This window comes from Microcaecilia unicolor, chromosome 1 (assembly GCF_901765095.1).
Source record: "Microcaecilia unicolor chromosome 1, aMicUni1.1, whole genome shotgun sequence".
Lineage (NCBI taxonomy): Eukaryota > Metazoa > Chordata > Amphibia > Gymnophiona > Siphonopidae > Microcaecilia > Microcaecilia unicolor.
This window is the reverse complement of record NC_044031.1, coordinates 60,708,380-60,722,494: the sequence shown is the minus strand read 5'-3', so window position 1 is coordinate 60,722,494 and position 14,115 is coordinate 60,708,380. Positions and strand designations below refer to the sequence as shown.

The following is a 14,115-nucleotide window of genomic DNA, read 5'->3' as shown; positions in this document are numbered from 1 at the left end:
CTACTACATTTCTTTGAAGGGGTGAACAAACGTGGATAAAGGTGAGCTGGTTGATATTATGTATCTGGATTTTCAGAAGGCATTTGACAAAGTACCTCATGAAAGACTCCAGAGGAAATTGGACAGTCGTGGGATAGGAGGTAGTGTTCTATTGTGGATTAAAAACTGGTTAAAAGATAGAAAACAGAGAGTAGGGTTAAATGGTCAGTATTCTCAATGGAGAAGGGTAGTTAGTGGGGTTCCCCAGGGGTCTGTGCTGGGACCGCTGCTTTTTAACATATTTATAAATGACCTAGAGATGGGAGTAGCTAGTGAGGTAATTAAATTTGCTGATGACACAAAGTTATTCAAAGTTGTTAAATCGTGAGAGGATTGTGAAAAATTACAAGAGGACGTTACGAGACTGGGCATCTAAATGGCAGATGACGTTTAATGTGAGCAAGTTGCAAAGTGATGCTTGTGGGAAAAGAGGAACCCGAATTATAGCTACGTCATGCAAGGTTCCACGTTAGGAGTCGTAGACGAAGAAAGGGATCTAGGTGTCATCGTTGATAGGTTGAAATTTCTGCTCAGTGTGCTGCTGCGGCTAAGAAAGCAAATAGAATGTTAGGTATTATTAGGAAAGGAATGGAAAACAAAAATGAGGATGTTGTAATGCCTTTGTATCGCTCCATGGTGCGACTGCACCTTGAATATTGTGTTCAATTCTGGTCGCCGCATCTCAAAAAAGATGTAGTGGAATTAGAAAAGGTGCAGAGAAGAGCGACGAAAATGATAAAGGGGATGGGACGACTTCCCTATGAGGAAAGGCTAAAGTGGCTAGGGCTCTTCAGCTTGGAGAAAAAGCGGCTGAGGGGAGATATGATAGAGGTCTATAAAATAATGAGTGGAGTTGAACGGGTAGATGTGAAGCGTCTGTTTATGCTTTCAAAAAATACTAGGACTAATAGGGGGCATGCGATGAAACTACAAAGTAGTAAATTTAAATCGAATCAGAGAAAATATTTCTTCACTTAACGTGTAATTAAACTCTGGAATTCGTTGCCGGAGAATGTGGTAAAGGCGGTTAGCTTAGCAGAGTTTAAAAAAGGTTTAGACGGCTTCCTAAAGAAAAAGTTCATAGACCATTATTAAATTGGACTTGGGAAAAATCCACTATTTCTGGGATAAGCAGTATAAAATTTTAGTACTTTTTTGGGATCTTGCCAGGTATTTGTGACCTGGATTGGACACTGTTAGAAACAGGATGCTGGGCTTGATGGACCTTTGGTCTGTCCCAGTATGGCAATACTTATGTACTTATGTTGTTGTCTGTAATAAGATGAGTTATTGAATTTCCTGCATTTTGAATGAGTATAAAGCACATAAAAATGAAGTGGTAGGAAGGAGGTTTTTGACCTATGATTGATACATCACTTAAAGATCATTATCTTAACCCATGACTGATAGGATGGGCAAAAATTCTTTGCAACTTCTGAGGTCTTTTCCTCTTGCTTATATATTAAGTCACTTTAGTGATCTTATTCTTAATCCTCTCGTAGTTATGGTATTTGAAATCACCCATTATTATACTGTTGCCCAATTTGCCAGCTTTCCTAATTTCTGTTAACATTTCTTCATCTGTCTGTTTGTTTGTTCTCTCCTGGAGGATGGTAGTATAACCCTGCCAGTATACTCTTTCCCTTCACACATGGAATTTGTATCCATAAGGATTCCACACTGCTATCTGTTTAATTCAAATTGTTTATTTCTTTTGACTCAATTCCCTGTTTAACATATAGCAGATATCCCCTCCAGTTTGATCCACTTTATCATTGTGATATAATTTACACCCTGATAACAGTGTCCCATTGATTATCCTCCTTGTACCACGTCTCTGAGATGCCTATTAGATCTACCTCATCATTTAGTGCTATATACTCTAACTCTCCCATCTTATTTTTTAGGCTTCTAGCATTTGTATACAGATACTTCAAATTGTGTTTTTTTCCCCTGCATATATAAGCTACTTAGAAGGATGTCTGGGATAATTTGTATCCTTTACTCTGCTCTCCCCTTAAACACTCCTGGCTTTCTTTCACCATTGTTGAAACCTCTCTTTTGTCCTGTTTTAATAATATCCTTCTCAGATATCCCACTCTGAATCATATGCTGCTGAGTGACTGTTAGCTTTCTCTCCCTTTCTAGTTAAAAAGCTTCTCTATCGCCTGTTTAAATGTTAGTGCCAGCATCCTGGTTCCATCCCATTTAAGGTGGAGTCCATCCTTTCGGAATAGCCTCCCTCTTTCCCAGAATGTTGCCCAGTTCCTAACAAATCTAAATCCCTCATCCCTGCACCGTTTGTCTGAGTCACACACTGTGACTTTGGAGCTCTGCCTGCCTTTTGGATCCTGCCCGTAGAATGGGGAGCATTTCCAAAAATGCTACCTTGCAGGATCTGGATTTCAGCTTTCTACCTAAGAGTCTAAATTTGGCTTCCAGAATCTTCCTCCCACAGTTTCCTTTTTCATTGGTACTCGCATGTGTGAAGAGAACTGGCTCCTCCCCAGCATTATCTAAAATCCTATCTAGGTGACGTATTAAGTCTGCCATCTTCGCATCAGGTAGGCAAGTGACTATGCGATTCTCATGTCCACCATCCACCCAGCTATCTACATGCCGCATTTCTGTGTATGCATGAAATAGTGGTATATTAAGCTAAATAAACCATGATTGAATCACCAACTACAACGGCATTTTCACTTAGAAGCCCCTGGAGACACATTTTCAGTGTGAGAGGATATTGCATCCCCTGGTGTGGTAGGTCCTGGCTGCAGGATTACTTCTTCTCCAGGGTGATGCTCTCCTTTCAGGAGACCTTCCTTCTCTAAGGCAGAACAGGAGTTGCCAGACTGGAGATGGGAACTATGTATAGTTGCTTAAAAGTATTTGCTACGAACATGTAGTATATATTATACAGAATGAGCATTGGCATTTTCAGTTGGAGAGGTGGACAGAGTATGAGACACTCATATTTTATAATATCTGTATGTATCTGCACAGACAACAAGCTTAAGTGGATCATTTGCATCTACGTCAGAGCGGAGTGAGGAGGAGGAAGGGATGTTGTTTTGTTCAAACACTTAACACATATGTTACTTTTGAATAGTAGGCGATGTTCCTTCACAGCTTAGTTGCCCTGTTACATAATCAAGAGAATAATTTTATATTTGACACCATCGGACAATCTTCAGTAGCTAAATGTTATAGCTCTGCGAAACTTGATATTTACTAACAAAAAAAGTGCTGTAGTTAGTCTCACTATAGCAAAGCTTATTTCCTTGCAGATGATTTTGAGATTGATATGATGGCTGAGGAAATTCAAAAAATCATATTTCCTGCACCAGCAAGCAAACTTCAAGTAGCAGTGAAGCCAATTGATTTGTCTTTGGCAATGGTAAGTTCAGTTAAATGTAATTAAAATTAAAAAATAAAAAAAGAATAAAAAAAAGAATATAGATATTGCATAGGATGTTAAAACTAACATGATTGATCCATGAGTTTGAGACCAGAGAGGCGTAGCAAGATCATAGGAGTCGCACAATGGATTAAAACTTTGTTGCTAGACCTGACACAGCTACATTTCAGCATGTACCTGCATCAGGGGTCCTACCATAAATAAAAATGATTATGGGGCTTGTTATCGAAACATAAAAACATCCAAAAAATGGCATAACAGGCAGAAAAACATATTTCTTGTAGAAAAACGTCTAAATCATATAATCAAACCAACCAAAATAAACTGCCAAATTTAGCTAGCTGCCAAAAAGAAAACATTCCTGGGGGGGGGGGGGGGCGCGTTTCTTGGACATGACGTGCGGTGTTAAGTGAAGAATATTTATTGCCGTTTACGGATAGTGAAACTACTTCCTGGGGGGGTGGAAAGAGAAACACCCAGAATCAGACCTGCTTTAGAAGCGTCTAGGGTAAGGCTCAACCTGTCTTTTGACCCATTTGTGATTTTGCTGAGTTGGAGAGTGGAGAGGTGGAAGTGGTCGTTTGTGAGAAATAGTGGAGAGTTGCTGAATGCTTTATTACCTTTGTGCGTTTGCCCCAGTCTGAACCTTTTGACACATTTCCTGCCTTGCCTCCTTTGCATCTCATCTCCTCAAGTTCTTGCCCAAACTTGTCAATTCCTTAGCTACACCCATCCCTTCCTCTGTATCTCACCCCTTTCCCTCACCAAACCCTCACTGTCCTCAAAACCTGACACCTTCTGTTCTACATGCTTACCTGCTTGTCTTCTGTCTGTCATTGTTCTCTGTCCAGTCCCAGTTTGTCACTGTGCTCTGTGCTTCTGCTGCTGTTTGTGTGAGGGCTGTTCTTGGGAGAGTAAATGCTTTCTGCTGCTGCTGTGTGTGTCTGGATTGTTTGTTGGTGGTGGGAGAATGAGTGTTTTGGGCAGCTGGTGTGTCTCATGACTGTGTGTTGGTGCGGGTGCTGGGTCTCACGATGTACAGTAGGTGGAAGTGTGCACAGTGGTTTTTCTGGGGTCAGTGGGTTGCACCTATGGTGGTGAGACACCTACATAGCAGTCATGGGCGTGCTGCATGCTTTGATGGCTCACACCTTTCTGGAGGTAGAAGAGAGTTTGGAGGGAAGGCCCCAGAGGAGATATCTGTATCAGAGAGTCTTTAGGCCCCGTACCCACTTCCTGGACCTCTCTGACCAGGAAAGCCTTTCTAGGTTCTGGTTTAACAGGGCTGCCATAGAGCACCTCAGTAATCATCTACAACCTCTCCTCCAGTCCAGGACACGCAGGAATAATCCTGTGCCAATCCACCTGAAAGTCATTGCCTTCCTCGTCTTTCTGGCCACTGGTACCTTCCAGTCAGTGCTAGCAGTCAGTACAGGCCTCCGCCAGCCCACCATCTTTCTTGCCCAGTTTCTCGATGCCTTTGTCACCCAAGCTCAGACTATATTGCCTTCCCCATAGGTATGGGTGTGGAGAGGGATCTTGGGGTGATAGTATCTGAGGACCTGAAGGCGACGAAACAGTGTGACAAGGCGGTGGCCGTAGCTAGAAGATTGCTAGGCTGTATAGAGAGAGGTGTGACCAGCAGAAGAAAAGAGATTTTAATACCCCTGTATAAGACATTGGTGAGGCCCCACCTGGAGTATTGTGTTCAATTTTGGAGGCTGTATCTTGCGAAGGATGTTAAAAAAAAATGGAAGCGGTGCAAAGAAAAGCTACGAGAATGGTATGGGATTTGCGTTGCAAGATGTATGAGGAGAGACTTGTTGACCTGAACATGTATACCCTGGAGGAAAGGAGAAACAGGGGTGATATGATACAGATGTTCAGATATTTGAAAGGTATTAATCCACAAACGAACCTTTTCCGGAGATGGGAAGGTGGTAGAACTAGAGGACATGAAATGAGATTGAAGGGGGGCAGACTCAAGAAAAATGTCAGGAAGTATTTTTTCACGGAGAGAGTGGTGGATGCTTGGAATGCCCTCCCGCGGGAGGTGGTGGAGAGGAAAACGGTAATGGAATTCAAACATGAGTGGGATAAACATAAAGGAATCCTGCTCAGAAGGAAGGGATCCCCAGAAGCTTAGCCGGTGGTGGGAGGCGGGGATAGTTCTGGGCAGACTTATACAGTCTGTGCCAGAGCTGGTGGTGGGAGGTGGGTCAGGTGGTTGGGGGACGGGGATAGTGCTGGGCAGACTTATACAGTCTGCCCTGAAAAATACAGGTACAAATCAAGGTAAGGTATACACAAAAAGTGGCACATGTGAGTTTATCTTGTTGGGCAGACTGGATGGACCGTGCAGGTCTTTTTCTGCCGTCATCTACTATGTTACTATGTTATTACCACCCAGGCACTCCAGAACAACATGGCTCAGTTCTACGGATATGTGTGCTCACTGGCCAAGGCTCCACCCACTATGCCTGCATCCTTCAGCATTCAGGAAGCTACCACAGGTTTGACCGAGGGGAGATCACCGGCGGTTGATGTCACAAAATGCCTAGCTACCCTCCTGGGGTTACCTTGTGGCTACTTAGAGGGTCTATCCCCAGCATAGCTCAGGTCCGCCTGCACCTGACGCTTGTGCTCTACACTAGCACCCTCCTCCCACCGACTGGGTCACAACCGCCTCTGGCAAGTCTTCCACTCTCAAATGATCCCTCAGTGATTTGTAGATTACTAGAGCCACACTCCCAGTGGTCCCACAGTTCCCAGAAAGCACTCACAGACCCAATACACCAACCACCAGGATTCTTTATTAGTCCAGACAGGCAGAGGCAATAAACAATTATTGTCTTAAAAATTGAACAATGAACAAAAAATGTGCAATCAGCAAAACAATAATGGGTAACAGTAATATGGATCAATTATAAAACTAACTAAAAGTTTTCTTACTTCCTAGAAAATACCTAGGGAGATCAGGGCATATATCTTTTCACAGAGCTTCAGCAAAGATATCAAGTTATCTCTCTGTCTTTCTCCCGGGCTGAAACTGAAGCAACAGCCAGCATCTGCTGGGTGATTTCAAACTCCAGGCCAATCAGAGTCCAGAGCAGTCAAGTTTCAAATAAAAACTGGTTACATCACTACAGGCACTTCCTATTATCTGTGTGCCAAGTAAAAGAAAGAGATGTCAGTTCTCTGTAACAGCTTTAAGCATAAATATCCACCATCTGCTGACCAAATAGGAGAAATACACTTCAGACATATTTAAGACAGGAAAATATCCAATACATTTTACAGGCTTAAAACACACTATTTTTTCACACATCTCCCCTTAAGAGAGAGACCCCAGACTGTGGCCTCCACAGACCTCTGATCGGGTCTCGACAGTCCAGTGTCAGGGTGGTTGTGGCTCTTCTTTTCTGGAGAGGCCATCAGGTTTGCCACGTTCATTGCCCTTTTGGTGCTTATGACAGAAGTTTTTACGACACTCAGTACATGCTAACAGTTTTATTCCTGTATGCTTCAGTTTCTGAATAGTGAGGAATATCTTCTGACAAGCTTTTACCACACTCGGCACGTGAATGGTTTTACTCCTGTCTGTATTCTTTGGTGGTTTGTTAGCTGTGATTTATGAATAAAGCTTTTTCTACATTCAGTGCATGTAAAGTTTTTTCCCTGAATGGATTGTATGCTGTTTTGACAATTTTCGGCAATTGAAACTTTTCTTGCACTCCTTACTAGAAACTGGTCTTTCTTCTGAGTGAAATTTTGCATTTCTTGTGGAACTTTCTTCCTGGTTGAAGCTACTGTCATAAGCAGGACATGAAGATATGCTATTATCGGTATTTACTTTATTGTTACAGCTTTTCCCATATTCTATACTTTTACATAGTCCAGTTTCTTTATTATCTTTCAGGTGCTGCATTAGCTCCTTTTTCATACTGTAATCTTTCTCATACTCAGAGCAAGTAAAATGTGTCTCTTTTATGCATGTTTCCTGTTGTTCTAGTTCCTCCTTTCGACTGAAATTATTTTCACAGTCTGTACATTTAGATAGTCTCTCTTCAGTGTCGGATCCATCTGCAAACAGCCTTCACCATAACTATATGATTTGCTTAGGCCTTTAACACGTTTACATGAACAGTGTGCTGCCTTCTGTCTTGAGAGTCCATAGATATAGCATAATTTATATCATTCAGGCACCTTATGACCTTGTAAGGTTCCGCCCAATTAGCTTGATGTTTATTGTGACGAACTGGGACTAAAGCAAGTACCTGCTGGCCCTCATAAAACTCTCTATTTCAGGTCTTTTGCTTAGTCTGGGCTGCCTGCAAGTTATTTCTGACAAAGCCCACAAGTTTTCTAATCTCTGCTGCATGTTAACTACATATTCAATTACAGTGGTGTCAGAGGTATCAACTTTCCCAATGTTCTTTTATTAAGTCAAGGGGTCTTCTTACCCTCCGGCCATAAAGCCACTCAAATGGGGAGAATCCTGTACTTCTCTGTATGCAGACAGTAGGTAGGATAAGTATTTTTCCCAGTCATGGGGTTCTGTTTCTACGAAAGTCTTTAACGTGCTTTAATGTATCATTAAATCTCTCCACCAACCCATTAGTTTCAGGGTAATATGGTGTGGTACGTACAGATTTCACTCCACAGTGTGCCCACAGATTCTGGATCAACTCAGACATAAACTGTCTCTCTTGGTCTGAAAGTATTTTTCGTGAATATCCTACACGGGGAAAACATTTCTAGCAGGGCAGTGGCAATTTTCTCTGGTTCTATGGAGGATAGGGCTACCGCTTCAGGATATCTGGTAGCAAAGTCCACCACTGTCAATATATATCTTTACCCAGTCCAGCTAGGGACAGCTAGAGGCCCCACTATGTCCTCAGCTGTTCTCTCAAAGGGCTCACTGATAATAGGTAAATATTTCAGGAGAGCTCAGGGGTGGTCTTGGGTGTTGCTCGCTCTTTGGCACAAATCACAGGTTTGACAATAGTCAGCTACGACTCTGGATACTCCTGGCCAATAGAGGTTCTGTGTTAATCTACTGCATGTGCATGTCACCTCCCGATGTCCTGCTAGTGGAATGTCGTGTGCAATCTTTAGAAGTTGTTCTGTGTATGCCCTGGGCACTATAAACTGCTTATCTGCTGTCCCGAACGTATTAGGATCAGCAGGATCAGTCTCTCTGTACAACAAGCCTCTTTCCATAGGACCAAGTTTTCTTACTAACTCCTGTGACTTGATTTTTAACATTGGTCCACTCACACGAACACCTCATCCAGTTACAATTGAAAACCATTGATTGAGGGCCTCTTCAACATCTGGATCCTTACCTTCATGCTTCTGGCTTTGGGAAACTCCCAGTTGCCTCTCATGTAATGTCCATTCATTTCTCAATTTCTCTTGTTTTTGTACAACGCGTTCTGTTGTAGATTTTGGCACTCCAATAATCTCTGCCAGTTGGCATTGACTAGTGTTTGATGGTTGTTATTTCAATTGTTCAAGCAAGCCAATTTTGTCTGCAAGTGTTAGATCATTCCTAGGCATTTTAAATGCGCACGCCACAGATGGAACACAACACACCCCGCAGTAGCACTTGTAAGCAAACGTAGCTACCCATGTATACTTAATGGGAGAGTGATGCATTAATGACGTTCTGTGGACGCCATTGGCCCAATTAAACGGCATGGTGTCCCAAATAAGCAAAATTTTTCTCCCTTGTAATTGTGCTTTGTTTTTGTTCTCCCAGGTTTGGACCAAATAAACGGTTGCCCCAATTAACTGGAATCTATAGAATGTGGGGAATATTGTATAAAATATGCATGTGCTTGTAACTCTGTCCAAACTATGTTCCCAGGAACGCATACATATGGCAGGCATTAAAATGCATGCCATCTTGTCATCGCACATACTTATCCCCCTAATTCTATAAAAGTTGCTAAACATTGCACATACAGATTGAATAACAAGCTGATTAGCACTGATAATTGGCTTATTAACAAGCAATTATTGGCACTGATTAGATTTAATTGGTATATACACACATAAATTTAGGCGCAAGTTCAAAAAGGTGGCGTGGAAATGGAAGGGTAATGGGCAGAATGGTGATATTTCTAAAATTAACATGCGTAGTTATAGAATAAGAGGGAACGTGCCTAATTTAGGCACCAAGATTTGCCCCGTGTTTCAGTTGGTGCAGATGGCCGCTCCTAAAGTTAGGCATGATTCTGTAAACCATGCCTAACTTTAAGCATGGCCCTCCATTGCCCCTGGTACAAAATAAGTACCTGAATATATGTAAACCGCTTTGTATGTAGTTGCAAGAAAACCTCAGAAAGGCGGCATATCAAGTCCCATTACCCTTTCCCTTATAGAATAGCACATTTTTGGCATTGGTTTTTGGCTTTGATTTTTTTTTTTGCACTGTATGTAGAATTCACCCCTATATGTGTTTATACCACTGTTTAGTTTTATAAAAGGCCTTCTCCATATGTTAGTCTTTCTATGTGAAAAAAGCCTTTGTAAATCTACTCCCTACAATCATAACTTTTGACAGTTTAAAGGACAATTCATAAAAGATTTTCCCATAAGCCTCTTTTACTAAAGGTTAGCTCGAATTATTTGCAGCAGGGCCCATAGAAATAAAATGGGCCCTGCTGCAGATAACTCGAGTTAATCTTTAGTAAAAGTCCCCCTTTAGTAATAATGTATTGTGGGAGATGACATTCTAATAGAAAGCGCCTTGGCTAAGAGAAATAAATATATCAGCTAATTGTACAATCAAGGAAAAGAGATTTGAATATCTGTAGCAAAACATATTAATTAAAAAAGACAGGTAAGAACTAGACACTATATGAATCTGAAATAAAGTTTGATCCATTTTCTTTCAAGAACTATCAAATTTTGGTTTTTTTTGTATGTATTTTTAAGGATATGAAAAACCTTCTGTTTGGTTCAAGCCTTCGTTGCTTCAATGAGGAATGGAAGATGCAAAGCTTTACATTTAATGACAGACCTCAACTAAAATACGGAATTGTACAAAAAAAGGTAAACAGCAATTCCAAGTGAACTTTGATGTTTCGTTTCTATCCTGCCATATTCATTTCTTATAAGATTCCTTATGATATTTTATGATGAGCAAAGTGAAGTTGCTACTATATAGGTCATAAGCTGACTAAAATCAGTTTTAGCAGTGCCATTTGCTGTGAGCAAAAGACAAATCTTTTATTCTTAAAATTGTATCTATATGATTGTGAAATGATGAAGGGGAAATTTTCAGCCTGTCTCCTTTCAGACTAAGTCCATGGGTACATTTTACCTGCAAAATTTGTGCCAAGTTTTTTGTGTTACTGTATTTTGTAAGAGTGCATATTGACTTGTACATACTGTGTGTTATTTTCTGATCTTGCCTGAAAATTAAGATTTGTTAAGATGGCCGCCAGCTAGCTTGCACAGAGCTAACGAGCACCCAGACCATAGACCGGTGCAGCCCACAACTGGCACGGAGGGAGACAGAAGTCAACGCAGGATGAGCACGGCAAAATCACTGTTACCCAATGCCGCCCATTTGGGGGGGGGGGGGGGGGCATCAAGGTAAAATTGAGACTTCTTAGTCCAACTAAGATATGCGACCTTGCCAGAGGGCTCTCTGACCACGCTGCATGAGGAGGCCGACCGGCAAGAGGAACAGCTGCCCAGGTATGTGCCTACCTCGCCGATCTTTCCGGGCGTGACCCCACAATCACCCCCCCCCCCCCACGTCGGTCGATGTGGCACCCTAGAGCCGCGGTGCTGAAACATCCCTGGACCACTCTGCAGGAGGTGCACGACTGGCAAGGGGAGCGGCTGTCTAGCTGTTCCTACCTAGCATATCTCTCCGAGTGCGAACCCTCAAGCACTCGTTAGTCAGGGCGGTGCTGTGGAACTGTGGGGTGAAGCATCCCCTGACCATGCTGCAGGAGGAGCCTGACCGGTGAGGGGAGCGGCCACCCAGCTGTTCGCCTACCAACAGATCACTCTGGATGTGTACCCGCAAGTATCATCATATGCTCTGAAGCAAGACAAACTAAGTGCTCAACCTCCACATGGTCACGGCAGCAGCGTGGAACTGCAGCGCTGAAGCATCTCATCGCAAACAACTCGCTGGGAGCCCGGCAGCCACAGGAACTGAAATGGTGCATGAACCAGACTGCCACACTCTGGGAGACAAACCGCAACCCCGGCTGAACCACCTCATTGCACAAGTTGATCAGCGTGCCACGAGCAGTCAAGCTATGCAATCCGCCGCACTGGGAGAACAGCATGCTGCGAGTAGCCAAGCTACCCAAACCGCCACACTGGGGAGGCCGACTGCTAAAGTCACCGGACTAAGAGGAGGCTTGCTTCTATCAGCCTGTACATGGGTGAAGTCGTCTCAGTTGACCTGAGTGAGTCAGACTGTGCCATGAGTGGACCATGTGAACCCAACCGCAGTGAGAGCCGAACTACCATGCAACAGTGAAAACCTTAAACCACCTCGTGCGGCCTATGCATGATGGAGGCACTGGTCCAGAAACGAGACTGCAGGAAACAAACCACCCCATGAACAGATCAGCGGAAGCCTGCGCTGCAGCACACCGACGGAACATGAGAGCAACACCCCACCTCACCAACTGGAAGACCAACCACACTAGTCAAAGGAGGAAGCCCAGTTGTGTAGCGGAAAATCCCGATTGACTTCTTACCTAACCAAATCTGGCCTCACAAATCATCTAACTCCACACAACACTAAACCATGACCCTACGTGACTCTTCCTACTCATTATACCCTTTTCTTCTCACAATGAGGCTGCCTGTATTACTCAGCTTAACCTTCATGAGCTTCATGGCAGGTGCCATACCTGAAGGCACTATCGCCAAAGAAATTCTGGTAATCTGCAACCTATCCAGAAAACCCATCACCCACAATCAACCAAGACCCTCTAACAGACACCTTCAAAAGAGTTCTGACACTTGCCCACAGATTTTCATTCCCACATCTGACCATAGGACGCTCTCTAGGCCCATTGCTTGCCCCAAAACATGATCTCTTCTGAACCTGATCAAACAAATCTCATCCTCGAACCACATGGCCCATCCAACTCCTGCACCAGCAATTTATATCAACGCAGAATCCGTAGTAAACAAGACCTTACTAATAAAGGAATTACTGGAGTCGTCTGACTTTGGCGGCTTTCTGTTTATCTCTGAAACGTGGCTCACAGAAATCAACAGCCCAACACTACCCCACCTATATCCACCCGGATACACCATTCTCTACTTGCCAAGACTAAATAAAAAAGAAAGAGGCTTCACACTAATCTATAAGAGCTTTCTGGTAGGTGTAGGAGTGGCCTAGTGGTTAGGGTGGTGGACTTTGGTCCTGGGGAACTGAGGAACTGGGTTTGATTCCCACTTCAGGCACAGGCAGCTCCTTGTGACTCTGGGCAAGTCACTTAACTCTCCATTGCCCCAGGTACAAATAAGTACCTGTATACAATATGTAAGCTGCATTGAGCCTGCCATGAGTGGGAAAGCGCAGGGTACAAATGTAACAAAAATAAAAATAAATATCCTTAGTTAGCAAAGGGATGCTCCCAGAACTGGAATACATGCTATGTAAACTCCAGGATAACACCAAAGTGTCACGGTTGTGGCCATGCCCTTATGTCCAGACTTACTGTTTCTCTGTACTTAGCTCTGTGACCTTATATACTAAAGAGTCTGCTTTTTTTTTCCTGTTGTTGTTCGTTCTGTTAGCCAAGCCTAGCTTTGGTCTCCCTGCTTAAGTGCATTAGTATTCCCATACTGGGACAGACCAAGGTCCATCAAGCCCAGCATCCTGTTTCTAACAGTGTCCAATCCAGGTCACAAATACCTGGCAAGATCCCAAAAAAGTACTAAACATTTTATACTGCTTATCCCAGAAATAGTGGATTTTCCCCAAGTTCAATTTAATAATGGTCCATGGACTTTTCCTTTAGGAAGCCGTCCAAACCTTTTTAAAACTCTGCTAAGCTAACCACCTTTACCACATTCTCTCGCAACGAATTCCAAAGTTTAATTACACGTTGAGTGAAGAAACATTTTCTCCGATTCGTTTTAAATTTACTGTTTTGTAGCTTCATTGCATGCCCCCTAGTCCTAGTATTTTTGGAAAGCATAAACAGACGCTTCACATCTACCCTTTCAACTCCACTCATTATTTTATTGACCTCTATCATATCTCCTTTCAGCCACCTTTTCTCCAAGATGAAGAGCCCTAGCTGCTTTAGCCTTTCCTCATAGGGAAGTCGTCCCATCCCCTTTATCATTTTCGTCGCCCTTTTCTGCACCTTTTTTAATTCCACTACATCTTTTTTGAAATGCGGCGACTAGAATTGAACACAATATTCGAGGTGTGGTCCGTATGTTTGGACTCTGTTACGGGTGGGTTCCAGTACGGCCTTGTGGCTCGTATGAGTGTCCTTCCTTTCTTCATGGTTCCTGCTTTTGTTAAGTTCCGTTCCTGGTTTTCGTTTTAGCCAGACTCTGGTTTCACCTTGTCTTGAGTGTGCTCTGTCTATTTGCCATGTCTGGTATCTTGTTTGTATTCAGAGACTGGTTCGTCTCTGCTCTGTGCCTCC

General features: G+C 43.0%; 1 protein-coding gene across 4 annotated transcripts in view; it reads left to right on the top strand.

Moving 5' to 3' along the window:
• The window catches only part of MINDY4 (MINDY lysine 48 deubiquitinase 4), a 180,283-nt gene that overhangs the window by 69,330 nt on the left and 96,838 nt on the right, over nt 1–14,115 (top strand). For all 4 annotated transcript variants that reach the window (XM_030197772.1, XM_030197746.1, XM_030197754.1 and 1 more), the window contains exons 7-8: nt 3,327–3,436; nt 10,403–10,519. In XM_030197772.1, coding sequence (XP_030053632.1) covers nt 3,327–3,436; nt 10,403–10,519 — 227 coding nt within the window. The remainder of the gene's footprint in view (nt 1–3,326; nt 3,437–10,402; nt 10,520–14,115) is intronic.